The following is a 27,997-nucleotide window of genomic DNA, read 5'->3' as shown; positions in this document are numbered from 1 at the left end:
GTCTCCAGCCACAGGTTGCACACCTGTGCGTCGGCGTGGCCTGGCCTGGCGTGCACGCGCCTCCATTCCGACACTGCGCGGACGAGGAGAAGCGACCAAACCGAAACTTCCACGCAACGGAGTCGAAGCGTTTTCCGTTCGAAGCAGGCCACTTCTTACCGGCTGCCTCGCGACGTACCTCGACCGACCGACCGACCGACGGACGAGCGCGCCACGGCGTAACGCCACGTCACGTCACGCCGACTCAAGTAAGCAAAGAAGCACGAAAGTCCGCGAAAAACAACACTCGCGTCCCGCTGAGACTTGACGACGCAGCGGAGCGGCCATGCTGGACCCGTCCTCCAGCGACGACACCGGCGGGGAATCCGACCCGGAAGTTGCCCGGGAGCCCGCCACCAAAGCAGACGGTTCCGTCTCGCTCAAGCCGGGCGCCGAGAGTCGGGCGGACGGCAGCCGGCAGGGACAGCCCGCTGCCGCCGCCGCCGCCGCCGCCGCCGCCGCCGCCGCCTCCCCCGGAGACGGGCACAGCGCCCACCAGAACCTTCGAGGCGGCTCCACAGGTGAAGAGGAGGAGAGGCGAGAAGGCGAGCGAGTGCAGCGGGAGGAAGAGGAGCACAAAGTGCAATTGCAGATCTACGTGTTCGTGCTGCGATGCGTCGCTTACCCGTTCAACGCCAAGCAGCCCACCGACATGGCCCGCCGGCAGCAGAAGGTGAGTCGGTCGGTAGGTCGGTCGGTAGGTCGGTCGGTCTTGCGAGCCCGCCGCCTGCGCCTACCGAACCTCCCCAGAATTATTCTTTTTTTGGACACAACTTTGTTACGTGCACGTAGCAAGTCAACGGCGGACGTTTCTTTCACCCATGCGTGCTTTTCGTGCAGAAAGCTCCTTCATCCCACTTTGAAATGAACCCAAATGGTTCGAAATGTTGTCCGAGTTACAGTGACTTCACATAACAGCCACCGTTTTTTCTTTTCTCTTCGACTTGTATAAACGCTCCATGGTGGCAATACTTTAGCACGTTAAGCAGCTTGGCAACTAGCAACCAATTCATCCCCAGCATCTGAAGTTTACTAGCAGACGAAAAAATGGCTGTCGCCTAATATGCTGGATATCAAAAGTCTGAACAAAAACAAACAAACAAAAATGAGGTTTTAGTTTCTGAGGGGCTGGGGGGGGTCGACTTTTTTGTGGACTTGTTGCACGTACTTGTGGTTTCCCCCACCACGCAAACAGCGCTCGCTCGCCACCTGCAGTCGGTCGGGCCGGACGGCAAAGAAGCCGCCGTGTTATGGCTCGGACGCCGTTAATCAGCCTCTCACGCTGCCTGCGAGCCGTATACGGCGCCTTTTGGGGGGAGTCTTTCTAGGCAGTTCAATTTACAGACAGACGGACGGACGCTTGACCCAGCGGGAGGGAGGGAGGGAGGGAGGAAAGCTGCTTCTGGATAGAATGTGGGCGCCGTGCGGCGCGGGTCCTGGACCCGCCGGGCAACCCGCGGCGCAGCTCGGCTCGGCTCGGCTCGATGCCAGTCGCCTCAGCAAACGTGAGCAAGAGGCAAAGTTGTCTGGCCGGCACCGTTTAGACTTCGCTCGGTCGGCCTCGACTTTGCTTTCAAATGGATGCGCGTCAGGCGCCGCCATCTCGGCCAACTCGAAAAGCAAGTGTTCCTCACTACGCAAAATGTAGGCCATGGATGGATTTGCTGCACTTTCCTTTGTAAATATCAAGACCCTTTTGCCCCGGATGTCACGCGACAGTCAGTCCGTTGTGACCATCGTAACGCTCGTCGACGTGTTCTTGGGATGGTGCTTACCCGAAAGGCAAAGAACTGTGCCTGTTCATTTAGTGGGCCGTGTCGATGAGTCCAAACCTTTGGCGGCCGGCAGGGTGTCGCCGCGCTCTGTCGACGGCTAGCGTTTGCCTTTCTGGAAAGTCGCCATTGAGCTATAGCCATCAAAGGATTTTCACAATCGTTGGGCCGCTTGCGCTTACTTGAAGTTGACTTGTCAAATTGAGCATCTGTCACTTTCATTTGCTCTGGTCTAGTCCAGGCCATGCCAGGCTGCTCATTATATGAGCCGCTCCATATAGAACGTGCATGGCGCATTGGTGTCGGAGGAACATTGTCTTGGGGCTTTGGCGCAGCCGCTTCTGCTTTTTGCTGATAAAACGACGCCCACCAACTCACATGCACGAGTTTACGATGGGGGGGGGGCGAACGATACTCCCGCTGAGGATGCGGCTCCGCCTCCCGGTTAGTAAACGGTGTTCAAAGGAAAGCCGCTCTTGGCGACTTTTCTGGATGTGTCCAAATCAACAAAGGCAGACAGTTTGTTTGGTGTTGTGGTTAGTGTGATGACAACTTTCGCCTTGTATTTCCTTCAGATCACGTTGACGGCTGCTGTTTCTTTTCCTTTTTTTTTTTTTTCCTTCTCACCATCCTTGGCCAAAGTCAGCAAACCTTTCCTGGTCTGGAGGCAGGAAGGAACAATAGCAGGAAATGGCCGCTCTCCACTTGTGGGGAATATTTTTGTTTGGTTTCAAAATGCCTCCATCCCTCCTGTGGCGGAATAGCATCACGCGATGCATGCCACGCTCACGTTCATAAACGCGGCGCGGCAGCGGCGAGGCCGACGTTTAGCTCGCCGACATGACAAAATCAATTTGTAAAAACAACAACACCTCACTGCTCAAGCTGCTTTTTGCTGCCCCCGCTAACCTGGCGCCGTGGCTCATCTGGCGCTAACCTGGCGCCGTGGCCAACTTGCTGGCTATGTCCTCAGGTACACAAGCAGCAGCTGCAAGCGGCCAGGGAGCGTTTTCAGGCCTTCCTCAACGGCGAGACGCAGATCGCAGCCGACGAAGCCTTCTGCAACGCCGTCAGGAGCTACTGTGAGGTAGGCGCCAACCCGCCTATTGCAAAGTCCCCCGGTGGTGATATTTGCCCGCGGAAGTCGCGGGTGCCATAGTGTTAATTGACTGTTGCATGGCGGCAGGAGTCCAGCCAGCACTTGGGGTGCTTGACATTTGCCGCGCCCGGCGGGCATCCGCCTCCCTCCCTCCCTCCCTCTCTCTCTCTCTCTCTCTCTCTCTCCCTCTCTCTGTCGCTCGCTCGCTCTCACACTCTTGAGTTTCTCCAGCTTGTCATCTTGTTTGCCCTCGTCGACGTGTTGTCGGAGTTTTCCGGCAGTGTGCAAAAGCGGCCCCGAGTCGCCAAGGAGAAGGATGCTAGCGCTTAGCGTTAGCGTCCCTTTTAATTTGCTCCCTAACTCGGCTGCCGTCTAAATAATTGAGTGGGATTTTAAAAGGGCAATTAAAAGGAGCAGCGGGAAAGGGGTGCGAGGCGTCCCGCCGCTCTCTTCTTCATCACAAATGAGAGTCACGCGGAGCCCAACTCTGTCACATCTTAGCAGGAGAATGCAAAATGATTGAAAGATTACAAAGAGAGTTTTTTTTTTTTTTTTTTTTTTTCGCAAAATTGTACGTCTAGCAAAAGTTGTCATAAGACAAGAATGATGACAGTGAAAATAAAAATGTATTTTGGTGGAGCAAAAGAAAGGAAAAATGCTTATCTTGCGAGAATTCACCGTTTTTTTCCATGTACATAACATCCGGTTGTTCCCAAACATTATCTTTTTTCTGAAATAATTTTACATTTACGGACTTAAGTAGGAGTCAAAATTTGGGTGCGTAATATACATGGGTACAGGCTTTTTTCCAGCATCAACATGACATTTTAGGGTGCGTATTATACATGGGGGCGCATTATACATGGGAAAAAACGGTAGTCTTAATTCATTTAATTTATAAACGATTTATTTCAAGTCTACTGTCGACATTAAAAAGAAAGAGAGGAAATCAACAACTCCATTGCAGGTTTGCGGTCCCGGATTTTGTTTTTTATGCAGTTGGAACTCAATTTGGGGTGTAATTCCACTTTCAGCCACTAGGGAGTGACAGGATCGTCTACCTGGTGACAGTTGAAAAGTGCACGCCTTGTGTGTGTGTGTGTGTGTGTGTGTCAGGGCTTCCTGAAGAGCGAGCGCGTGTCCCGCATGGTCCAGAGCGGCAGCTGCTCGGCCAACGACTTCCGCGAGGTGTTCAAGAAGAACATCGAGCGGCGCGTGCGCAGCCTCCCTGAAATGGACGGCCTGAGCAAAGAGACGGTGCTGAGCTCCTGGTTGGCCAAGTACGACGCCATCTACGGCGGCGGCGGCGGCGACGAGGACGCCTGGCGGCGGCAGGGGGGCCAGCGTCCGCATCTCGGCGCTGCCGCCGCCGCCGCCGAGCTCATCCTCAGCAAGGAGCAGCTCTACGAGATGTTCCGCCTGGTGTTGGGAGTGAGCAAATTTGAGCACCAGCTGCTCTACAACGCCTGCCAGGTGGGAATGGGTGGCAAATTGAGCAACCTCGCCGTCCGTTTCTTTGGTCCCAATTGTCTTGCACCCTTCTCGCAGCTGGACAACGCGGACGAGCAAGCGGCGCAGATCCGCCGAGAGTTGGACGGACGATTGCAGCTGGTGGAGCGAATCGCCCAGGTGGGAAGCTCTCAAAACTCGTGGTGCAACTCCCGGCGCTAACCCGTCCGTCCGTCCGTCCATCCGTCTGTCGGTCCCGCAGGAGAGGCGGTGCCCCGAGCTGGCGTCGGGCGACGTCCAACTCTACGTGGAAGAGCTGCGCTCCTCCGTCAACCTGCTGATGGCCAACCTGGAGAGTCTCCCCGTGTCCAAAGGAGGAGCCGACTTCAAGCAGAAGCTCAAGCGCTCCTCCGCCGGCAGCACCTTCCTGGACCTGGGCGACGACGTGGACGTCCTGTCCAAGGCCGACGTCTCGCTGTCCTTCGCGCTGGAGGTGGGCCAGCCGGAAAAAGCCATTCTCCGAGTGAGCGCTTTTGCCATCCCTTTGGTCTTTGGTCCAGGTGGTGATCGTGGAGGTGCAGGGTCTGAGGTCGCTGGCTCCCAACAGGATCGTCTACTGCACCATGGAAGTGGAAGGAGGCGAGAAGCTGCAGACGGACCAAGCCGAAGCCTCCAGACCTCAGTGAGCTCAACTTGCTTGCTTGCGCAGCCCCCTGGTGGCGCACCTTACGTGTCGCCAGTATTTCCCCCGCCATCTCTTCACTTGGAAATGCTCAAGTTGTCGTTTTCTGTGGTTCGTGTGTTGGAGGTGGGCCACGCAGGGCGACTTTGTCACCACGCACCCGCTGCCCTGCGTTAAAGTCAAACTCTTCACGGAGATCACCGGCGTTCTGGCCCTGGAAGACAAGGAGCTAGGCCGAGTGAGTCCCCCCCCACTTGTGGACCTTGGCTGGCGAAGCGGCGACTCGTGGGTGACCGCTTCCCTTTCAGGTGCTCCTCAAGCCCACTGCCAACGGGCCCAAGCAGGCCTACTTCCAGCCCATGCAAGTCCCCAAGAACAGCCAGGACGCGGAACTGAAGATCAAACTGGCCGTGCGCATGGACAAGCCGCCCAACATGAAGCACAGCGGGTGAGTCAGTCGGTGCACTTCTTTTAATCGTCGTGGGCGAACATCGCCCCCAGCTGGCGCAAAACGGAAGTGGCGGACGCGGTCCAAATCGCCTGTCAATCACAGGAGCCTCAAAACAAATTTCATATTTAAATTGAACTCAACACATCTTGTAATTTCGTATTATTTTTTTTAATTTAATATTCTATATTCTATTTAATATCTTTATAATGTGTTTATTTATACAGGATATAATATTATATCATCAATAATCATTATTATTGCTGATATTATATTTAACAGTGTATGTTTAAGCCTATTTTCGCTGGTTAATTATGCATTTTGTTGACAACATATTTGAGCTCCACTAGTAAATGTTATTGAATATTCCAATAGTATTGTTTTTGTTAAAAGTTTGGCTGTACAACGTATTGGCCACAAGGTGACAGCAAGACATCGTTTTGAAACCTGAACCGAAGCATGAGCGAGCGAGCGAGCAGGGGCCTTGGACGTCCTTAGTTGCCATGACGACGGAAAGTTGATACGACTGCTTCCCAGGTGGCTTCTTAAGAACTCAAATGGCAAATGTGCAGATGGAGGCAATTATCGCCTTTTTCCCCCGCAATCTGTCTATTTCCAGACGTAATGGATGCAGGTTGCGATAAAAGCCGTGTTCTTTTTGTTTTGGGTTTTTTGCTGCTTCAATCCAATTTGTCAAGCTGTCAGTCACCTACCTGCCTGCCTGCCGTCCTTCTATTTCTTCCTTCCGGGCGCTTGTGTCGGCTTCCTCGTCACTCTGGCGATACAAAAGTCAAAGAAAAAGACACACCCGGACGGACGGGCTCGCTCGCTCGGCTGCCGGATTGGCTGCGTCCGGTTGACCTTTTTTTAATATTCCTTTATTTTGCTCTTTGACAGCAGCCGTGAGAAAGCGCTCGCCGGGTTTGCGCGGTGCGGCTGAACAGTCGCCGCGCCGCGCCGAGCCGCTTGTGGCTTTGATGCCTTTCTTTTCTTTTTCTCCTTATTGGATTGACTTTTGGCGCCGAGCGCCGGTTTCGGCGTCAACGTTGACGGCACGTCGCAAATGCGCGGAAAATACTCGAGCTTGAAATGAAGTCAATGCGCATCGTTTCAAAGTCTTGCATGCCAGATTAATGTTTGCACTGGAAGGTTGTTTTCGCACAAAAAATGACATTGAGATATTTTCCAAGACGTTCGGATTGGTCGCAAAATCGAAGATTTGTGCCTAGTTTCCCCAAGTCAAGAAGTCTTGTTTTTAAAACCTCTTCCAATTCATCAATGTTCATCAATCATTTCAAGAGGCAATTCAAAAGCCTTTTTTACCTGCTACTTCATCTCACGTTGCCAACGGCCGTAAGCAACAAAATCAGAAGAATCGCTCGCTCGCTCGCTCTGCAAGGTTGCCCATTTGTCGTGTTGAAATCATTTCAGCGTGGGAAGAGCGGAAATGCAAGTTCTTTTCAGAATGTTCTTTTGTAACGATGCCAAGTTAGCTCGTGTGTGTGTGTGTGAAAAGTAACCTCGCGCCCTCCCTCCCTCGTAGCTACTTGTACGCGCTGGGACATCGCGTGTGGAAACGCTGGAAAAGGAGATACTTTGTTCTGGTCCAGGTAAGAGCCCACGCACGCACGCACGCACGCACGCACGCACAAGCCGGACTTTGGCCGAGGCCACGGGGCCCACTTGTGCTCCCGCAGGTGAGCCAGTACACCTTCGCCATGTGCAGCTACCGCGAGAAGAAGCCCGAGCCTCAGGAGCTGATGCAGCTGGAGGGCTACACCGTCGACTACTGCCGGCCTCAGCCGGGTCAGCGGCGCAGCTGTCCAATCGCCGAAAGCCCTGAATGGTCCAAAAACAAAGCGGCTCTCTTGTTGTCTGCCGCCAGGCCTACAGGGCGGCGCCGTCTTCTTCAACATGTTGCGCGAGGGCGACCTGCTGGTGTTCGCCTGCGACGACGAGCAGGACCGGCTGCTGTGGGTGCAGGCCCTGTGCCGGGCCACCGGGCAGTCCTACAAGCCGGCCCCGCCCCCCCACGCCAACCGCCGCAAAGCCGACACGCCCTCCTCGCCCATCAGTAAGTGCAGTGGAAATAAAGCAGCCCCCCCCACCCCACCCCCCCTTGGTGTGGTTTAGCAGCTGCGCCCGCCGCTCAAACTTTTCAGCCGTCGCTCCTCATCTGCGTCCGTCTCGCCGCCGCACCTGTAAGCGAAAGGTCGCACGCGGTCGATGAGCCGCCCTCGGCCTGGGCCGCCGCCTGTCACATGGATGTGACCGTCGCCGTGACGACCGCAGACGGAGAGACTAAAACCAAGCGTCACGCCTCCGCGCTCGCTCGCTCGCTCGCTCGCTCGCTAGTCTTTCTGACACCTTTCATATTCGTCAGTCAGTCAGCCGCAAAGTCGAAGCTCCCGACCGAGCTTTTGCAAGTTTTGCGCGTTTTGGCCCAGTCACCCGCATGCGACATTCAAACGGACTTTGGAGGGAGGGAGGGACGAGCGGCGCAACCTTGCGTCCTTTCAGACGCTTTTTCTTTTGCGCTTAAAATGAAAAAAAAAAAGCAAAATCTTGGCAAACCAAAAAGAAATTCAAGGAGCAAAAAAAAAGGACCTTTTTTAAATGTATTTATTCATTTAGTTTAAACGTATTAGTTATTTAATTCTCTCCTCAAGGCAATCCGGCAGTAGAGAATTGTGAATGTTCTTCCTGGCCAAAGTTGTCTGCAGGAAAAGCCTCCCGCCTCCTCCTCCCCCCTCCTCCGCCTTGAGCTTGGCCGAGGTAATCATAAGCCGTCGGGCGCTAATCAATAACTTGCTAAGACTTTGACCTTGCCATAGCCCGGAGTTGCGTCCGTCCCACTTTAATTGTTCTTGGCGAACGGCGCCGACGTGCGGAAAGCGGCAGACAATATGGGCCGAAAGGCGCCATCTGGGCCAGGACACCCCCCCCCACCCCTCCGCACGCAATAATAGCTGAAAGTTGGACTTGACAGGCATGAGCGGTATCAATCAATAGCGGGCCCCTCGCCCCCCCTCGCTTTGTTTGTCATCAGCACCCATCCATATTTCTTTGTCTTGCGCCTTTTCTGGGAAATTGCAAACGGCCGCGTAAAAGCGACCTACATCGGAAATGGAAAAGGCGGGGCGAGAAAAAGGCGACAATTGCGCCAAGCGCACTTTTGTTGTCTTTTTCTTTCCCGCCGGACAAAAGATGCCGGCGAGGCCGTCGTCTCAGCGACGCTTTCCGAGGGCGGCGCGATTCGCAAAAAAAACCCAAAAGGGTCAATGGATGTCAAAACACATTGTCAAAATGGATTTGGAGCAAAATTGGATTTGTGTGTCTTAATTCTTCTCATTTGACCAAATCAGCAATGATTTTTTTAAATTTGCTTTTAAATTCATCTTGTTTTTCTTTTTTGAAAGAAAAAATATATATCAGTCAGAGTAAAAGCTCTTTTTTTAATGTTCAAACGAAAAATCATTGCATAAAATAGCTTTGGCAGAAAGTATGCAATATTTCATCCAAAATCTCTTTTGATTTCTTTTATTTTGACATAAGTGGAAAAAAGCGAAATTAGAAAAAGTCCATTTTTCCATCCGACATCAATTTACAAATGATTCAAGTCAAAATGTTGTCCATTTTTTATTGAAATGTGTTGAGGGCCATTAAGAAAGCAAAGTGACCTACATCGGAATTGACCCTGACTCCAGGCAACGGCGGAAGAAGAAAGCAGATGAGTAGCTGATTGTGGAAATTTCACTTTTGCTGTCTTTTCTCCCGCACAGGACAAAAGTCGCAAAGACGTGTGTGTGTGTGTGTGTGTGTGCCGCGCGGGGTGAAAAGGCAGCAGTGTGTGTGTGTGTGGGGGGGGGGGGGAATGTCTGGCGGGCGCTTCCCCCTCTTTTTCGTCGTCGTCCTCTTCTTTTTTTTGAGAAAGACACAAAAATGGCAGCGTCGCAAATGAAAGCACGAGTGTGCGCTCACTCTTTTTGCACGGCGGTGCCTTTTTGCTTTCCACTGCAGTCTTCTTTGTGCCTGAGCTTGGAAAAAAAAAAAAAAAACTTTCTGCATCTGGTTCGTTACTTCCTTTGAGCTCATTTCAAGGAAGAAATGTAACTCAAATTCCCCAAATAATCATTTCATGAGATACTTTCGGGCTTCAATTTATTTAGCAAATGTTGCTTTACAAGGGCAGAAATATGTACTTTTTGCTAGAGTGCATTCTTATGACTGATATTTATTTGATGAACAAATTTCAGCATAAGTTGGAAGCCACTTTTCCCCCCCAAATTCTTTTTTCTAGAGCAGAACAAACATTGTTGCGCATTCCCGATTTGCCTTTTTACACTTTGATTTTGCAAATGTTGATTTTGGGAAACCAAAGGAAAATTGCATCCACGTGCGTCTGAAATCTTTTTTTTTTTTTTTTTGTCTTTTTGCAGGTCCGGATCCGTGCGAGCGTCAGGGCGTGGAGGAGCTGGTGTCGGCGTCTCCGTGCCGTTTGGATCACACGCGCCTCTTTGGCATTTTGCAGAAGCAAACGCTGCGGCACCGCATGAACGATTCCTTCTCCTGCCTGGTATGCAACAAAGCCAAACTTGTGCGCCCTCCATTTGATTCGATTCGATTGGATTTTTTTGTCGCCTGCACTTTATTTAGCCATTAGATTTTTTTATTTGGCCGCACACTTAACAAGTGAGCCACCTAATGAGGCAAAATGGTTCTGGAAGGATGCCTTAGACTAGACTTGCCGTCTTTGTGGGCTCTTGTTCTTCTCCTTGCGTCTCGGCGGGGGGCATTTGTTCTAATCAATACTTTCCGCGTAGGAACATGAGCCTCATGGCCATGCGGGGGGGGGGTGCTCGCAATGGGGGGGGGGGGTTGTGTCAAAGCAAACAATCAGACGCAATCCCACCCACAACGCCGCCAAAAGCGCTTTGACGCCTCGTTTCACTTGCCACATCTGCTTTTGACACATTTGGAGCATTTGAAGAATTTTGGGGCTTACTTTTAATTGGTGCCTCAGAAAAGGACCTTTTGCCAACAAGCAGCCTCTTTTGGTGCTCAAAAATAGTCCAATCAAATGAGCAAATATGTGACAAAGAGGTGCAATTTGATCCCTCACCCACAAATTGCACCACCGTTTGAAATGGCCCATTAACAACAAAATTCCAGCTGAAGATTTTTTTTTTTTTTTTAGTGCACGGGCCTTTGCGGGCCTTTTTGCATCCATTTGATGGAATGCGTTTGTCGCCAAGATCTGAGAGTCCCACTTGCGTCTGCGTCTGATTTTTTCGCTGGTCTAATTGGCGGGCGGGCGGAAAGCGCTGCGCGTGCGTGCGTATGCATCCGTGGCCTGCATTACGGCGAGAAAGGCACGCCAAAGCGCCCGTCATCATGCCAAAGCGCGGCCTCCTGCTGATGGCGAGATTGCCACCGGGTAAATATTTTCAAAGGCGGAAGCCAGCTTCCCGTCGCGAGCGAGAGAGAGAGAGAGAGAGAGACAGAGAGCGCGCGCCCCTCCTTTGTCATCCGACAGCTTTTGCCGACTCTGGTTTTGGGGCCGAGCCGACGCGGAACGGATCCGGTTCAACCCGGTCTCGGAATGAAAGAGCCTTCAGATGCTAACGCTTAGCAAAGGTGACAAATGCAAGAAATGGAAGAAACTTAAACGCTCCGCTGCCGGCTGAAGTTTTGCCGTTTGCGTGGCAGAAGGCATTCCCACAATGAATCGATGATCAAAGTAGAGACTTGATTCTATGTCGATGAATTGGAAATGTCAAGGCGCAAAATTGTGTCTGCTTGTGACCCAGGTGCGCAAAATGTCTTTCTCGGGCTTGTTTGAAAAGCGCGTTTTTTTTTCTTTTTTTTTTTTTTTTTTTTCGCTGCTCACTCGCCTTCCGCGCTAACGTCCTTGAGGTGTTATTGCGTTCCTTGTACTTACCGCTGCTTATTTGTGTGTTTTTCACAGCGACCTCGCTCGCTTTTGTGCGCCCGTCAAGCACTTTGTGACCTTTTGGCAGGCAAGCGGAGCCCAAGCTCACTCGGGCGTCGAGTGGCGCTATTCAAGCACCTGTCGTACTTGAATCTTTGCTGGGTTCGAAGGACGGCGAGGTAGAAATTAGGGGGGGGGGGGATAACTTTTCCCTTTTCAGTCGAGATAAACAACAATTTGAATACTCGTTGCCAACCTTGTCAGAAGAATTTGCAGCTGGAGAGGGCTGCGTGCCGAGCGTTTCGGAGACCTGCTATCCTTTCTTTCTTTCTTGCTTTCCTCCTTGCTTTCCTCCCTTCCTTTCTTCCCTCCTTCCTCCCTCCCGCCTTGCAGTGACATCTGCTCCTCTTTCACGTCCGTCTACCTGGCGGCCCGGCCGCAATTAGAGGCGTCTTTTCTCCTCCTTCCTTTCTCTCGGGCCGGTTGCGGGCGCCAGCGGGCTTTGTGCTGCAGAACCCAACGGCGGACATCTGTTAACAAGAGGCTGGGATTGGTGTCGGGTCCCGGGGTGGCGCTCAATTCAGCCTCAACAAGCGTCTTTGGAAGGGACACGCTTGGCCGCTGCAAACCTTTCCACGCGGCAACCCCCCCCATGGGGTGCGCGCTCTCTCGCCTCTTCCTATTGGTCGCCGCCATCTGGCCAGATCTCGCAAAACCCAAAGGAGTTGCCGGCGGCCTTTGGTCACTTGTTCACGGGCGACGGCGTTTCTCTGGTTGTTTTGTGGGAAGGGGCCGGCATCTTGCGTCAATGACAAGGCGGCAAAAGAAAGACGCGCCGGCAGGGGCGGAGCCTGACCATCAACTCGTCGTGACTTTGCTACCATGGGTGCGGTGCTGGTGCTGCTTTTGGTGGCTCCAAATGTTGTTTTCCAAAGCAAAAGTGGATATTTGCAAATGTTGTTTCCTCTTCGACACAGTCATCTTGCATGAAGGGGAGAAATATTGATTCCTTCTTTTGAATGTCATTCATTTATTGGTTGATTGACTGAAAATAGCTCTGAATTCATTTGCCCATCGATCGATGCTTTCCGAAGCTGCAGTCAAAATGTTGACGCTCGTCGGTCCTTGAACGTGCGTGCGTGCGTGCGTGCGTGCGTGCTTTGGGAAATAACGTCTCCCATGGCAACGGCTCGTATTTTGCCCACATGCCTAAAGGATGGGAAAGGCGCTCATTTGCTTCAAGTGTCGCCGCCGCGTTCCTGACTGCTGTGATTCTTGTGGTCAGGGTTGGTTGAGTCCGGGCCAGGTGTTTGTTCTGGACGAGTACTGCGCTCGCTACGGCGTGGGCGGCTGCCAGCGCCACCTGAGCTACCTGAAGGAGCTGATGGACTTGTCTGAGAACAACACGCTGGTGGACCCCACGCTGCTTCACTACAGCTACGCCTTCTGCGCCTCGCACGTGCACGGCAACCGGTACGGCGGTGACACTTTTTGCGGCCCGAGTAGCAAATGCGCAAGCCACACTGCTGTGACCCGCTCGCCGTCTGTCAACATACCTCTGCATTTTCTCTTTGTTCACTCATTGAGGCAATTAGCCGCCAATGATTAGCTCCTCCGGCCGCCTAATGGAGACGTGTGTTTAGCCGAGCTGGCTTTTTGTCAGCTGGAGCTGTCGCTTGAGTAATGGCTGCTCATTCAGCCTCCCTCCCGCCCTCCCGCCGGGCGTGGCTGGGAAAAGACAAAAAACTTCATGACGCTTCAGTGGGGGAGGGGCGGGGCTTGATATTTGATGGACAGCTACCTGGGTACTTTGCTGCTGTTTGGTTAAAGCCCGTGTTTGGTTGAGCCAGCCACGTCACCATGGCAACAGCTCCCGTTGCGACACGAGCGCGGTAGGCCGAGGTGGCGCTTCCGTCACCTCCGGAGGAATGCTTTGGCCTCCCTCCCGCTCTGATTTGCCTGAAAAAGGGAGAAGCGGAGAAATCCTTTTTCATTTCATGACATCATCACCGAAGTGACAGTTGGAACGTTTTCACCTATTTCTCCCCCCCCCCCCCCCATCCCGGACTTCCTGGGAGGGGTGCGGGGCTTGTCGTCCCTGAGGCAGATAGGCTCCTTATCATTTACACTTGAGCCGCGTGGAGTGCAAACACACAAACAAGAAGAAGAAGAAGCTAGGCGGGCAGGCCACCCCTCCTTCCTTATTGTATTAGTCCCCCCCCTCGCCGCAGCCTTGGCAGCTCGCTTGCTTCATTTAGCAGCAACAATGTGTCTGAAGCGCAGCAAGCTGTCGCAGCCCACTTACAAGCAACACCCCCTTACATGACTCCACCCCCCCCCCCCCCCCAATTGTGAGAGCGCTAACGGGAGCGCACATGTAGCGCTCGTGACCACAGCAAGAACCATCTTGGCTTGATTGGACGCCCGCCCGCCTGCCCGCCCGTGAAGGCCGCACATTTGGACACGCTGCCAGGATACTTTGCATTAGAATCCAAAATCCCCAAAATCCATCAAGGCAACACCTTGACAAATCCAACATGTCATGTTCCGACACTTGTTATGAGAAAGCGTCACGGAAGACTGAGTGAGGTGCAAAGCGTTCCCGCGGAGACCCGCGTCTCCCTCGGAAAAGCTGCATTCAAATTGGGATTCGTCCACTTTGTGCAGCCATTTTGTGCACGCGTACGTGCAGACGCCCGTTGAAATGTTCACCAGCGTTCTGAGGTCAAGCCGACCTTTAACGTCCACGGGGTCGAGGGTCAACGTCGGCGTGTCAAATCAATGCCCAGTAAAAAATGCCCTTCACGCTCCAAATACGACTCGTGTGAGATGGCCGGCGTTGGACATTGTAATGGCCTTGGCCAAAAACAAAAGAGGAGCCGAGCCGAGCCGAGCCGAGCCGAGCCGAGCCTTCTTGTTGTTCTGCACTTTTGGGCCGGTTTTCAGCAAGCGCGAGAGCGGTAGCTGATTGCTTCTCGCCAGAGGTTAATTCTTCACTTTCAGACGGCAGTCGAGTCAAGGTTGCCGCCGTTGCCGTTCCCTCACCTTCTCCTCCCATTCTTCTCCTTTTCTTCCTTTCTGTCTTTTGAGAGCAGCAAAGAAAAGAAGCCGGCTGCCATTTGTACGTGTTTTCTCTGACCTCAAGATGGAAGAGGTCGGCTTCCGCTGGAAACGCTTTGCTGCTGTTCAAATAATTCGTTTAGTTTTGTTTGAGGGCTTCAATGCATGTTTTTTTCTTTCTTTTTTTTTTTTTTTTTTCACGTTAGCATTTAGCAGCGACTTTGGGAAGGCGCAATTTTGGCGCAACGAGTTCAATTAGCAACGCGGTGGCACAATTCAAAGAGAGAAAAAAAAAAAAGGATATAATATATAAAATATAGTCTATAATAATAATAAGCAGACTTATCGTCCAAGGATTTAGCCGAGAAGCTGAAAAATGAAAAGAAAAAAAGTTCAAGAAAAAATAAAGTATATATACTAGTATATAATAATATAAAGTATATATATAATAATAATGATAATAATAAGATAAAAATAATAAAAAACCAAAAGAAAAAAATGATGAAGCAAAAAAGCAGACTGTTGACGTCCAAGGTTTTAGCTGAGAAGCTGCAAAATGCGCAATGGCTCATTTTTGGAAGTGGCTGATAATCATCGAATTGTATGGATTGCATGAAGGCCCGACGGGACGGGGACGGTGACGCTGGAGGAGAAGGAGCAGTTCCAGGCTGTCAGGGCTCGCCTCATGCGCCTTCTGGACAACCACATCACGCACTTTCGGTAAGCACAAAACACTTTTGCTAACAAAGTGCCCAAATTAACAGGTGGGGTTGGGCTGGGGGGCCTTCTTTAACCTCCAAGGTCACCTAGGGGGGGGCACTTGAGTTGTTTGTTCACTTGTCAATGAAGGAGGTGAGAAAAAGGGGGAGAAAAGAGAAAGCGCTTCTTGTTGTTGCTCTTGTTCTTTCTCAGCGTAATTAGCGCCGCCGCCGCCGCCATCTGTTGCAACCGTCCGTCTGTCCGTCCGTCCGTCCGTCCGTCGGCCCGCCTGCATCCGCGTCTGCGCCGTTTTTGTTTGTGCACGCAGGTACTGCTTCCCTTTCGGGCGACCAGATGGCGCGCTCAAGGCCACGCTCTCCCTGCTTGAGAGGGTAAGACGCTGGACCCTCGTTTGCCCGCCCGGATCTTTTCGTCAAAACGTTGTCGTTGATAGTTGGCGGATGTGGGCGTGACCGCCAATGTTTGTGCCGCGCGGCAGGTTCTGATGAAGGACGTGAGCACGCCGCTCGGCAGCGAGGAGATGAAGGAGGTGCTGCGGCGCTGCCTGGAGAAGGCGGCGGCCGTCAACTACGGCCAGCTGCTGGACTTTGCCAACTGGAAGGCCGGCGGGGCCAGGCGGCTGGAGGACGCCGTGCGTCTGGCCGAGCTGGTCGTCGAGGTCCTGCAGCAGAACGACGAACATCACGCCGAGGTTGCCCTCTTTTCGAACATTTTTACGTCCCATTGTATCATTTGGATTCTTTCAAATAATCCTTCCTTTTTCATTCTTTCGGATTGAAATGGGCGTTCCAAAGATTTTGCTCCAGAGGGGGCAGATTCCTCATTTCTGAAAGACGAATTGAAAGGTTCCCATTCCAATTTGCCGTCCAAATGAATTTCCGTATCTTTTGCCAACTTTCTGCTCAAACGCAAACCAGCGACGCCCACTTGATGCTTTGCGCGCGGAAAAGAGAGCAACAGCAGATGTTGAGGCGGCGGCAACCCATTGCACCTTGTTTTTCTTCCTTTTGCCGCCGCTCTTTTGTATATATATTGTTTTTCTTCCTTCCAAATGTCAGCCAATGAAATGGCTTCAAAGCAGCTGTTGAAACGCTCGGTGCTGTCAATCAAAAGTCAACAATGTTGATTGTGTCTTGTTTTCTTTGTGCTGCTGAAAGGGACGAGAGGTACGTTTGTTGTTGTTGTTGTTTTTTCTGGCTTCCCGGCGGCCACAGCGCTTCGAGTGGCCCTCATCGCCGTTTGCGGCATTCTTCAGCTTTGAAGAAGCTCTAAAGTGCGCCGGGCTTTTTTTCCGCAAGGCCCGACGGGAAGTCCCTCCCGCAAGGCCACGGCGTAGCGAGCCGGCAAGGCTTTTTCATTCTGACCCCAGCTGCCTCTTCGTCCTCGCCGCCTTTCAAGGCCGGTTGCACTTTTTTTTTTTTTTTTCTCCACCACAAAAGCGGCCGCGCGGAACCGGCGAGCCACCTCGCTACGCCGGCGGCCGCCAAGTGTCGGAGAAAAAAAACGAGAAAGGGGAACTCGGCCGTTTTGCTGCGAAGCGGCCATTTTGTAGTCGCCGGCGCCGACGTTTTGCCTTCAAACAACAAATTTGGAGCTTACGTGCAGGTATTTGTTCGTCAGGCGTTTTCGCCGTGGCCCGAGCTGATGCGCGAGCACGCCGAGCACTTCCTGGCGCTGTACCGCCTGGACCTGGGCTTGGCTCTGGAGGCGCAGCCCGTGGATTCGTGGAGCAGCTTTCCGCTCTTCCAGCTCCTCAACGGCTTCCTCGCCGCCGATGGTGAGAACTACCACTTTTGTCTTTCTGATTTTCTAAACTCCTTTGTTTTTGGGAAAAGCATCGTTTGTTCTACCCGGTTGTATTTGCTACTACTTTGGACCTTTTCTTGTTTTGGGATGTGGTTTGACTTCAACTAATTGAAGTTGAAAGTAAGACGGCGACACTTTGGAGGAGCCAGCGAGTCGATCGGCAAACCAAAAGGCTTTTTGCCGTTGTTGATGTTTTTCGGCTCAAGGTCCCGACGCGGCGGAGGCGGCGGCGGCGGCCATTGTTGGCGGCGGGCTTTGTGAGCGCCGCCGCCGCCGCCGCCATGATAATGCGGCACGGTCCCAAGGGCGCTAGGCGAAACAAAAGATCTTGGCGTCGGCGCCGACGTGTTGATTTTTGCGCGTGCCATTGTGGGCGCTAATTACGCGAAAGGCAAGGAAAGAAGAGAAGAAGGCCGCCCGTTCGTTCGCTCGCTCCCCCGCCCCCCCCCGCCCGCCACTTGGCCAGCCTTGCAAAGGCGTCGCCGCAACGTGTCAAACCTTGACAAGATGCCGCGCTTTTCGCACACTTTACAAATAAATGCTCACTTGTTTGGCGTTGGCGGCAGTGACGGCGAGGGAGGGAAGGGGGGGGAGGGACACAATGGGAGAGCCAAGAAAGTGTGCGCTGGGGGGGGGGTCAGCGTCGAGTCAAACCACTTCACTTTTTTATTTCCATTCTATTTGCGCTGGCCACTCCAGCTTTTTTATTTGGATGCGCTCATCACGCACACACTTTTGAAACTTTTGCCTTTTCTTTCGATCTTCTTGCGTTCCGAGTCGGTCAGCATTTTTCCGTCGGATTTGTTCCAGTTTGTGACTTTCTCTGCCATGTCGGTCAGAATCGTTTCTTATTGATTCTATAACCGTCAATGGCACTGAATGAGTTAATATCCCACATCAAATTGTTCTTTTTGAAAAACTTTTGTTTTTGGAACTTGTCAGGGTTCTCCAAATGCCTGACTTGAGCTAACGTGTCCCACTCGAGTGTTCCTTTGGAAATGCTCACTTGTTGGCATTGACAGATGGATGGCAGGGGGGGGGGGGGGTCTCTTGCTGTCGTTCCTCGAGGGGCGCCAAAAAGGCGAGTGTTAATCACGCGGCGACTAATGAAGCCCGCCGAGACGGGAGAACGTGGTTACTGTCGCCGTGAATTCACGGAGGACGCGAGGGAAGGCCCACGATGGCTGCCGCCGCCGCCATGACATTTTTCCACATTTGAATGGCGAGTCCGAGCGACCTCGTGGAAAATCCAACACGACGACGGCGAGAACGAGAAATGTAAAAACAACCGTTCCGTAGTGGATGAGTTGGATTGAAAAGAAGCAATTGTAAAAAGAAAACAATTGTAATGATGGTTGTGTTTGCGCATTGTAGCCCAGCTGTGCGACGGGCCCTTCCACAAGCACCTCCAGGACGCCTTCGTCCCTCTGGTGGTGCGCTACGTGGACCTGATGGAGTCGTCCATCGCGCAGTCCGTCCACCGCGGCTTCCAGCAGGAGACCTGGCATTCCGTCAAGTAAGCTTTGACCTTGGATGGATGGATGGATGGATGGATGGATGGATAGGTCTGGATGAAAACCGGAAAAGCAAAGTAGTTGAGCTCGGATCGCCGCCGTCCGTCTATGACCGGAACGCCGTGAGCGGGTTCCTGCCGCTCCGCCTCCTTTGTGGCAACAATCGAAGACGCCGGGAAGCGACACACACTTTTTTTGCCCGACAGCTCGGCAACGGAACTCTGTCCGATTACCTCGGTTACGGCATGATTAACGTCCTGCTCACTTGAACGACGAGTCCGTCGGCGGGTGGCGATATGCCACTCGGGGCTCCCTGGGTGTGTTTTTGTGGAAAGGCAAAAAAAAAAAAAACCTGCTCAGACCACACTTTGCGCTTCGAGAAAGCTGCAAAGAGCCACCAGCAAAAAAAAAAAAAACAAGCTGGCACTTCATTAGCGAGCACAGACGGACGGGTGAGTGGGATCGGCCCTAACCCCCCTGGGGGTGAGGGAGCCGGTGGGGGGGGGGGGGGGGGGGGGGCTTCAGAGAGCCTCACTAATTAGACATGAGGGGGCCTCCGCGCCGCTGCCACTTGTTGGGGTGCTGGTCTTTTAAAGGCCAAATGAGAAAAAGATGGATGGACGGATGGAAAGGCCAATCTCTTCCTCTAGAAGCGGAATTGAAAGTGTCCGTGCGGTTTACGTTCAAACGCTTGTTGAACTTCTCAGCAAAACACGAGAAAAGAAACAATGTCATCAAATAAAGACAATAAAGGTAAGTCTCCTTTCAAAATGAGTCAACGATATTGTGGCAACGTTGCAGGAACGGCTCGGCCACGTCGGAGGATCTCTTCTGGAAGCTCAACGCGCTGCAGATGTTGGCGCTGGAGCTGGACTGGCCCGAGCCCGCCTTCGCCGAGCACCTGCAGCGGAGACTCAAGCTGATGGCCAGCGACATGACCGAGGCCTGCGTCAAGAGGTGGCCAAAGGCCGCCCGGCCCATCCGTGCGGGAGCCGCCCGACTCGTGCTTGATGAGCGCCCGTGCTCGTGTGCAGGACCAAAAGCGCCTTTGACGCCCAACTGCAGAAAGTCAGCAAGTGGACGGAGCTGCGCGTGCCGCTGTGCGCCTGCACCATGTTGAACGTCGTGGCTGACTCCAAGAGGCGCTGCCCTGAGCTCTGCGCGCTGGACACTGGCCAGGAGGTAAGCCGGCCGGAAACTTTTCTTAAACGCAGGCTCAATTTGAAAAAATGTCCTGAGAAGTAAGCTACCTAAAAAAAAAAAGAAGAATCAATTGGTCTCATTCAAATCATCGCCCAATAAAGAAATTGCATCCAGAATTTTTTTCATTTCAATTGAAATTTTCGTTTTAAATTCAGCCAATTTTGTCACGGCAAGAAATAACCTCTAAAAGTCGTCGAGTCGTTTTGCCGCAAGCATGCACACTTCCTAAGATACGGGGAATTTCTTTAAACACAAGAAACTAGCGGTTGAAGCAAAACCTTGTTGGCAGGTGGCCAAAGAATCAGCCACGCCATCTTGTTTGCTAGAAGCCTCGTTGGGGTCAAACGCTGGCATCAGCTGCTGAAACCAAAGGGGAGCCTTTCAGCCCGACACCTCAACGCCTGATTGGCTGCCGGCCCGGCCTGGCCCGGCAGCCTTGACGGCGAAAATGCTCCAAACGCGACCCCTTTTTCCCCCCCATCGCTTCCCCTCAGCCTGTCAGAGCTAGAAATTGAGAAGAAAGAAAGAAATGCATCTCTAGATATATAGTGCATATGTAGCAATGTGGAAAATAGCTTAACATGTTTTTCTTTTCTTTCCACCCCTCAGACGACGGACACGCAATGGGTAAAGCACATTCTTTCTTTTTTGTCTTTGAAAGCAAACAAGCGTTTGGTGTTGGTGTTGATTTGGAAGAATTGAGGAAAGCGCCAAAGCCATTGTTTTCGTTTTAGACACTGTCTTACGCTTTGAAGGCTCATTTCGAGCCAATTCAAATTGGAGCGCCGGCGGCTGAGCCGCATTGTGTTTGTTTGCATGCGGCAAATGTTTGCTGACATTTCAAGCGGTGAATGAAGAGCCGTGTTGGAGGAGGTCCCCACATTTTGTGCTTAAGAATGGGGTGGGGTGGGGGGGGCTTTAAAAAAAAATAAAAAGGGCTAGCGACCTCAGCGGACCCTCAATTTGTCAGCCATCCTCCCGCTTTGGTGATTGGCATTTTTTAATTTGGGGTCTCTTTATGGGCTGTCTGAAAGGCCATTGTGGCGCCATTCAGCAGGGTACCCCCCCAACCTCCCTCCCCCGCCAGGGAAAAGGTGGCATGAATGTTTTTTTTTTTTTTTAAAGCGCTAAAGTGGACGTGAATTGGCGAATTAATTGAATATGCGGCGCGCTTTTGGTACTTGCCGGCCGGCTCCGACCGTGCGTGGCTGGCGCACAAGAAGCGAGCCTTGGCATTCCACTGTGCCACGTGTGATCCGAGTCCGTCAGCTACCTCGACACAACTCGGGCCGGCACCTTTTCATACGGTGGACCCAAAAGTCCACTCGAAATCATTTTGCGGGAGGAAGGAGCAAGAAATTGAAAGGAGGATGCAAAAAGCCTTTCATTCTTGCCATTCCAATCAATGCGGCCGGCGGGCGCTACCTTTCGAAAAAATGGAATGGCATCCAAGTGAATGGCTCTACTCTCTTCGCATCAGCAGCACTATCACTCCAAAATCGACGTGCTCATCGACGACGCCTTCCAGGACATGATCTCTGCACTCGTAGCCAAGGTGACAGCCAACTTGTTTTGTAGAGTTATTTCAATTTGATCACAAAAGGGGTGTGTGTGTGTATATTTATATATAAATGTATATTATGTATGTATTTACATCTCTGTATATGTTGAACTACTATGATGTCGTGTTTTTTGCACGGGTGTAGTTGGGTGCGGTGTTGGACGCGGTTCTGTCCAAGCTGTCGAGATACGACGAAGGAACTTTGCTGTCCTCCATCCTGTCCTTTACGGTCAGTACGCATACACGCCCGCGTCAGCTGGAGGCTTTTATTCTTTTTTGCACACTCCTCCTCCTCCTCCTCTTCTTCTTCTTCTTCCTCCTCTCAAGGTGAAAGCAGCTGCCAAATACGTGGAAGTTCCCGTAAGTTTGATTCATTTGTGTGTTGTCACAGATAGATCCAATTGCACATGGTTGATTGTGGTTTTAAAAGAAGCTACAAGTCAAGTTAATAGTGGAGGACAAGATAAGTCATGGTAAAAGCATTTGTTGATGTCTAAGGCTCGCTTTCACTTTCTTCAGCTCGCTCCGAGACGGCCAACCGCTGCGCACAAATGTTCACTCATTACTTCTTCGTGGCGAGTATCCCTTTTATTATTGATCATTGGGCTGAAATGAAAACTAAAAGTCCAAAATTGAGAGCCAGATGGATATGAAGGAAGGAAGGAAGGAAGGAAGGAAGGAAGAGGGCGGGCGAGTTTGAAGCCTGGATTCGAAAGAAAAGGTGCTTGCGTCGGCCGCTCGTTCCTTTTGTGCGCGCCCGCCGCAACCGCAAAATGCGTAGCCGGGCTCCAGATGTCAGCTAGTTGCCTGTTAAATCGGGATTCTTATTTTCATTCGCTCAAAGCGCAACAGTCAAGCGCTTGCTGGCGTTAATTGGCGGCCAGGTGAGCCACGTATGATTAACCAGCCGACTTGATCCCCCCCCCCCCCCCCCTTAATCCCCCAGCCAGCCAGCCCCCGTCGTCCATTTTGTTCTCAGGTTCCCGTGCAGACTTCCTGTGAAATTACAATGTAACCCGCACCGCGGGTGCCGTTCTTTTGTGCGGCCGCAACCTGAGGCGGCTCAGCTGCCGGGGGAGAAGACGGACGGACGGACGGACGGACGGACGGACGGACGGCGTCCTTTCCACGCTCGTTCCCACCGCCTTTTGCCGCTCCGAACGGCCTGCGCTCTGATGAGAATTGGATAGTGACAAGTTAGAAGACGCTGCACGCGAGCCCAACGTGCGCAAAGGCCGCTGCTCGTCGCCGTGGCTCGGCTTTGTCGGCGCGACAAGACAAGACTGCGACTCGGCCTCGGGGGCAGATCGAACGTCTCGGATGACGCGCTTGATAAGCTGTTATCGTGCCGTGGCGTGTACTTTTTGCGTGCGCGCGCATACCTGAGCGTCGGGTTTCTCGGCCGAGTCGTCGGGCCGCATTTTCAACGACATTCTCACGAATGCTCTCGGTCGGCGTGGGGATTAGCGTGGCGGCTTACGTCCATCTAACACGGAAGACTTTGATATCGTCTTTGACGCCTCGGCTTTGACGCACAGGCGCTTGTCAGAGTCGCAGATGCGCCTGCGGTCACGTGACCTCACTTTAACCTCTTTTTCCCGCCCGCTGGTCCGTCTGGATTACAAACGCCCGAGTGAGCGGCAGCCGGCGCGCTGTCGCCTCGCTCCCTGTCTTTCGCCGTCACTCATCCCGAACGGTGACACCACGTCGCCGGTGTCGTGCTTGACCACGGCGCCTTTTGACTCCAGCGCTTTGCGTGTTTGTCTCGTACATGGGGGGGGGGGGGGGGGGCGGGTAGGGTTAGGGGTTGGCCTCAGCCAATCCCCCACCCCCCCCAACCCCCGAGGGCGACGCACACTGTGAAAGATGTCAAAGCGATTACAAAAGGCATTACACTTGTAATCTCCCCTGACAACTAGAGTGTGAATGAGGATTGCACTGGGGAGTGTGTGTGTGTGTGTGTGTGTGTGTGTCAGCATGCAGGCAGGCAGGCCCCAAGCATCAGGTCTTTGGTTCGTGTTAATGCTTGTTAAACGACATTAAGTACATGAAAAAGCCAATTTTGCTCCGCCCCCAGTTTGCTTGATTGACATCCAATTTGGTGGACCCGCGAGGATGTAGGAAAAAGCGCAAATTGGCCATTGGAGCCAAGAAGCAGCCCCGGAAAGTTCCAGAAAAAAACCCAAAAGATCAAAACAATTTTCAATTTCCACAGAAATCGGGCACGGACCTGGCCGACGCCTACGTCACCTTCGTCCGGCAGAACCAGGACATCCTCCGTGAGCGCATCGGCGACGAGCTGTGCATCGAAAGAATCTTTGACGTGAGTCGCCTCTTCTTCTTCTTCTGCCGGTTGCCGTGGTAACAAAAAAAGACGGAGCCGCTCCCCAAAAGAGAGTCGAGCCATTCTTTGTCTTTTGCACACGACAATGTTTGCTTTGGTTTTGACTTTGCGCTTTTGCGGATGCCTGGCTTTGCTCGGCGGGCGTCTGCCAGCGTTCGAAATATGGCGCCGCCGCCGCCGCCGCCCTGTTGCTTTGTCTAGCGGCACAGCAGCGCATCCAAAATATTTCAGCAAAGAGTCGTCAAACACGGCTCGCCGCTCGATGGGGCCGAGCTCGGCGGGCGGCGCGCATTAGCGCCGGCGCGGCACGGTTGACTGCCGCTATTTGCGTGCGGGGAGTGGGGGGGGGGGTCCACCTAATGGGCCCCGTTGGCGTGCAGTCACGCTCGGTAGCAAGGAGCGGGCCTCCCTCCCGACCCGTCTGGGCTAACCCTCTTGCCGGCTGGCGGCCATCTTGAGCCGGCACAATGAAGATAATGAAGCACACCATCATCTCCATGCGTGCGGTAGGCCGAAGGAGATCCATTTGGCGCGCAGCTGATGGCGGCCGGGCGGGCCGGGCCGTCTGCCGTCTCCGTACTGCACTTACTGCGTCCGGCTCTCTCCATTTCCGAGTGCCGACGCTCGTTTCTGACGGCTGGACGTCCGCTTCACCCCTGCCTTTCTTTCTTTCTTTCTGTCTTTCTGTCTTTCTGTCTTTCTGTCTGTCTGTCTGTCTGTCTGTCTGTCTTTCTTTCTGTCTTTCTTTCTTTCTTTCTTTCTTTCTTTCTTTCCTCCCCCCCCCTGCTTTGAAGAGGTGCGTCGAGTCGGACGTATTATCACTGGGAGAGGAAAGAACACGATATGATGCGCCTGGACAAGACGCCCGCCACGTGCGTTTGTCTCATCTGTCCAGTCCTTTGGCGTTCGCCTGGATGAAGATGATGAGCGCGATGAAGATGACGGCACGTGCGCACACGCGCGCACGCCTCGTTAACGCCGGCGCGCAAATGGAGGATGGAGGAGCTCCTTAATTGAGCAAATTAGAGGAGCACAGTGAAAGCAGATGGTGGGTGGGTGGGTGTCTGCTGATTAGAAGGGCGAGGGAGGGAGGGGGGGGGTAGTGTTGCTGTCAGAAATAACTGGGGGAGAAAAAAGAAGCCCCCCCCCCCCCCCCCTCCGGTGTCAATGTAATGATACAATTTCAACACATTGACACATGCTGGCGTTTTGACACAACACAATTGTTCCAGCCTGCCGCTCGCTCGCCCGCCCGCCCGCTCGTTCATAAAAGACTTGGTTTATTTATCTGCCGCCTACCGGCATCCAATCGAAAACTTTCATCAGTTCCCCTTGAGGTGGCTGTTTTGGCGAGCCCTCGCCATTCAAGCGAAGGCAACGAGGATGGCGAGAAGTTGGTTAGCATTTGTAGCATTAGCTTAGCAAACACTTTTTTGTCAACTTAAAGCCGACGGCCAGTCTCAGCCAGTGCACGGCTCCGCAACTACGACCGTGCAAAGTTTGACACTTTTGAAACATTTGAATTTGCCATTCAAGGACAGCGAGGTGGTCCATTGAGAAACAAAACCTCCATCGGTCTCGTCGTCTCCATGGCGACGAAAAGCAAAGGGTCACTGTGTAGAATTCAACAGGTGCAAAGTTGAAAGACTTTGGAGGCAACATTGTGCCTTTCTTCTCTGACTGCCGTCAATCACTTGATGAGTTTATTCAAAGAATTCAAAATTTTGTTGAAGTCACAGGAAGGAATCAAGTATTGGCGAGGCGCCCTCCCCCACCCCCCCCCCCCCCCCCAAACGTCAGAGCTTTTGTGCAAGGCGTTAAATAACCTCTGGGCTGTTTTTCTTCCGCCGCAGTGGAAATTAATTAGAAGAGCAGGCGGCTACAGCCTCTTCAAGCGCGTCGGAATATTTGGGGTCAGCGCAGGGTCACGGCAATCTCCCGCACGCTGAATGGAAAGCGCCATTGCAAGTGCAGCGCGCTCTTCAGGTGAGGCGAGGCCACGTGTCTGCGCGGCGGCGGAGGAGAAGAAAAGCAGCCGTGAACTTCAGACGGCGCCGTGGAGCGCTTTTGAGGGACGCCGGTTAGAAGACAAGCGTGGAACGTCGTTCGGCGGTCCGATGAGCCTTTGATCCTGAGCAAGTCAAGAAGATGGCCGCCTCCGAGCTCTCGTCAAGAAAAGACGTTTTTTTTTCCTTTTTGGTAGCCACTCTGCCGTGACAAGTGAACTTCTCACAACTTGACCTCAAGCGAGTGCTCCGGCCCGACCCGGAAGGGAAGCTCGCTTCCTGCTTCACAATGAGAGTTCCCATTTTGGGTCTCCTTGACCTTTCTTTTGCCTGGTCAGGATTGCCCCAAAATGCTCTCGAACCAACCAAGCGTGAGCCCTTTTGTTTTGATCAACCGGATTCTTCTCAAGTGAAAAGCCAGAAAGAAACGTCCGTGGCAGTCCCTCACGTTTTTCTCTTTTTTTTGACGTGCACAGCAATGGTACAGCGTGTCCACGAAAGCCGTGTGCGTGTGGTTGGAGGATCGACTGGACCTTCAGCTGCACGTGTACCAGCTCAAGAGCCTCATCAAGATGGTCAAGGTAAGCCAGCTCATCTTCTCACGGTTCACGTTTCTCCTTGATGGATCTAAAGAAACAGAGCCGACCGAGCGGCGCCCTCCTCTTCTTTTGTCCAAACCCGCAGAAGGGCTACCGAGACTTCCGTCTCCAGGGCGTGGCGGATGGCACGCTCAACGGCAAAAGCTACGTGACGGTGTACAACCGACTGACGGTGGAGGAGGCCACGCTGGCCGTCAAGGCAGGAGACGCCCTGGACGGCGGGGTCAGCATGCGGGACAGCGACCAGGACGACGACTGAAGCTTGCGGTCGTCGCAAGGCCTCCAACTTCCAGCGTCAAGTTAGTGCCAAAAAAAGCTGAGCCGGCTTCTTGAGTGAGGCTAATGCTAATGCGGGCGTCAATTCTCTTCAAATGTGAGCTTTTAGTGACATACAAAATAATAACCAGACGAATCTCTTTCAAACCGCCACCATAAATGTCAAGGACAGCCGAGGAAGGGATTTGGCGTGCCCACTCCCGTTTATCATGTCGTATGGCCGGTTCCAAGGGTGTGTACACTTGCGCAGCTGCAGTTTTTTTTCAGTTGTATGGGTTAAAAGTCACATTTATCGTTTGCTAATCATTTGTCTCTTTTTAAATATACACCCAAAGAAAATGTCATTTATACAGGGGTGTGTAGACTTTTCATATCCAGGGTTAAAAGTCACATTCATCGTTTGCTAATCATTTGTCTCTTTTTAAATATACACCCAAAGAAAATGTCATTTATACAGGGGTGTGTAGACTTTTCATATCCACTGTGGGTATATGAAAATATTTCTTTTCCCAAACTTGAGCAAAATGAATGCGTGCCCGTCAATAAATATTTCTAAGCAGTTGACAATTGAAGCAAGTGGCCTTGTCAGAGGCTGGAAGAAATGAACACCTCCCTCAAATTGAGCCAAGCGCAACAATTGCCGCACACACACGCACACGGACGGACGAGTTGGAGCCAATTTGAAGTGGTGCCAAACTTCAACAGCAGCGCCAAGCAGTCTCTCGGAGGAGTCGAATGGTCCACATGAGCAGATCAACGGCTCCCTCAAAACGACACGCTCGCTCGCTCGCCGGCCGGCCCGCATGACAATCTCGCTCCAATGGAAGAGCAGCAGTTGACGACTGAACCGGAAGACAACAGCGAAAAGCTTCCCTCGGGGCCAACTTGTGAGCGCCTCCCTCGAATCGATGACGACGCACACGTCCATTGGTACGGATGTGTGTTGCGAACCAAAACGGCAGCAACCTTTCGGACGAAGCAACAAATGAATGGCTCCCCTCAAATAGGCACCTCCCACTTGACTTGTGAACCAACATGGAATCCAACCCTTCCGCTTGAAAAAATGGACAAAAGTAAAGGCAAGAAGGAACTCCTCCCTCGAGTAGACGCCCTCGTTCAGTGCCGGCCCGGGGCCTCTGAGCTCTCGGTTGCTAACCAAAATGGCAGCAGCTAAACCAGAGGCTCCCAGGCCAACCAAGACTCCTCAGCAGGGTGACCTCTGGATCGCGCCCCCTTGTGGACGATTGCGTGGATCGCAAAATGCATCTTTTTTGGGGGGTCTCGTACTTAATGGAGTAAATTGAACGAATGGAGAAACATTGAATGTATTTGTATTTTGGGGGGGGGGATTATTATTTGAATGTTTTGAATTGTTCTTGAAGCTGTGCTCACGTGTGCTTGTTGTGATCCAAAGAAGGACAAATGTATTGATATGTCACGTATACTGTCCAATAAAAGCGTGTTGAAAGCCGTGATGTCGAAAGGAT

General features: G+C 52.5%; 1 protein-coding gene across 3 annotated transcripts; it reads left to right on the top strand.

Moving 5' to 3' along the window:
- Window position 1: 1 nt before the first annotated feature.
- On the top strand, window positions 2–27,993 carry cadps2 (Ca++-dependent secretion activator 2). Of its 3 annotated transcripts, none has more exons than XM_061283460.1 (27): window positions 2–712; window positions 2,785–2,898; window positions 4,027–4,383; window positions 4,459–4,539; window positions 4,622–4,852; window positions 4,920–5,041; window positions 5,168–5,279; window positions 5,350–5,489; window positions 7,033–7,099; window positions 7,187–7,295; window positions 7,375–7,563; window positions 9,929–10,065; window positions 12,707–12,894; window positions 15,100–15,201; window positions 15,509–15,572; window positions 15,680–15,892; window positions 16,822–16,978; window positions 18,382–18,523; window positions 19,323–19,478; window positions 19,556–19,703; window positions 20,334–20,351; window positions 21,208–21,279; window positions 21,431–21,514; window positions 21,613–21,645; window positions 23,501–23,608; window positions 26,112–26,216; window positions 26,320–27,993. In XM_061283460.1, the coding sequence occupies exons 1-27, from the start codon at window positions 326–328 to the stop codon at window positions 26,491–26,493; spliced, it is 3,810 nt and encodes a 1,269-aa protein (XP_061139444.1). In that variant the 5' UTR covers window positions 2–325; the 3' UTR covers window positions 26,494–27,993. The 3 variants fall into 3 exon arrangements, with proteins under 3 accessions (XP_061139444.1, XP_061139443.1, XP_061139445.1); XM_061283459.1 differs by having other exon boundaries at window positions 3–712; window positions 21,205–21,279; XM_061283461.1 differs by lacking the exon at window positions 21,613–21,645 and having other exon boundaries at window positions 3–712; window positions 21,205–21,279.
- The last annotated feature ends 4 nt before the right edge of the window (window positions 27,994–27,997 follow it).

The sequence above is a fragment of the Syngnathus typhle genome, linkage group LG7 (genome assembly GCF_033458585.1).
Source record: "Syngnathus typhle isolate RoL2023-S1 ecotype Sweden linkage group LG7, RoL_Styp_1.0, whole genome shotgun sequence".
NCBI lineage: Eukaryota > Metazoa > Chordata > Actinopteri > Syngnathiformes > Syngnathidae > Syngnathus > Syngnathus typhle.
The sequence above is the reverse complement of the archived record's forward strand: the minus strand, read 5'-3'. Positions and strand labels throughout refer to the sequence as shown.

Excerpts from the sequence above, each read along its gene's own strand:
- cadps2 (XM_061283459.1), top strand. The coding sequence starts at position 326 with ATGCTGGACCCGTCCTCCAGCGACGACACCGGCGGGGAATCCGACCCG. Across the intron at positions 7,564-9,928 it reads CACGCCCTCCTCGCCCATCA|GTCCGGATCCGTGCGAGCGT; the intron begins GTAAGTGCAGTG and ends GTCTTTTTGCAG. Across the intron at positions 21,280-21,430 it reads TCTCTGCACTCGTAGCCAAG|TTGGGTGCGGTGTTGGACGC; the intron begins GTGACAGCCAAC and ends GCACGGGTGTAG.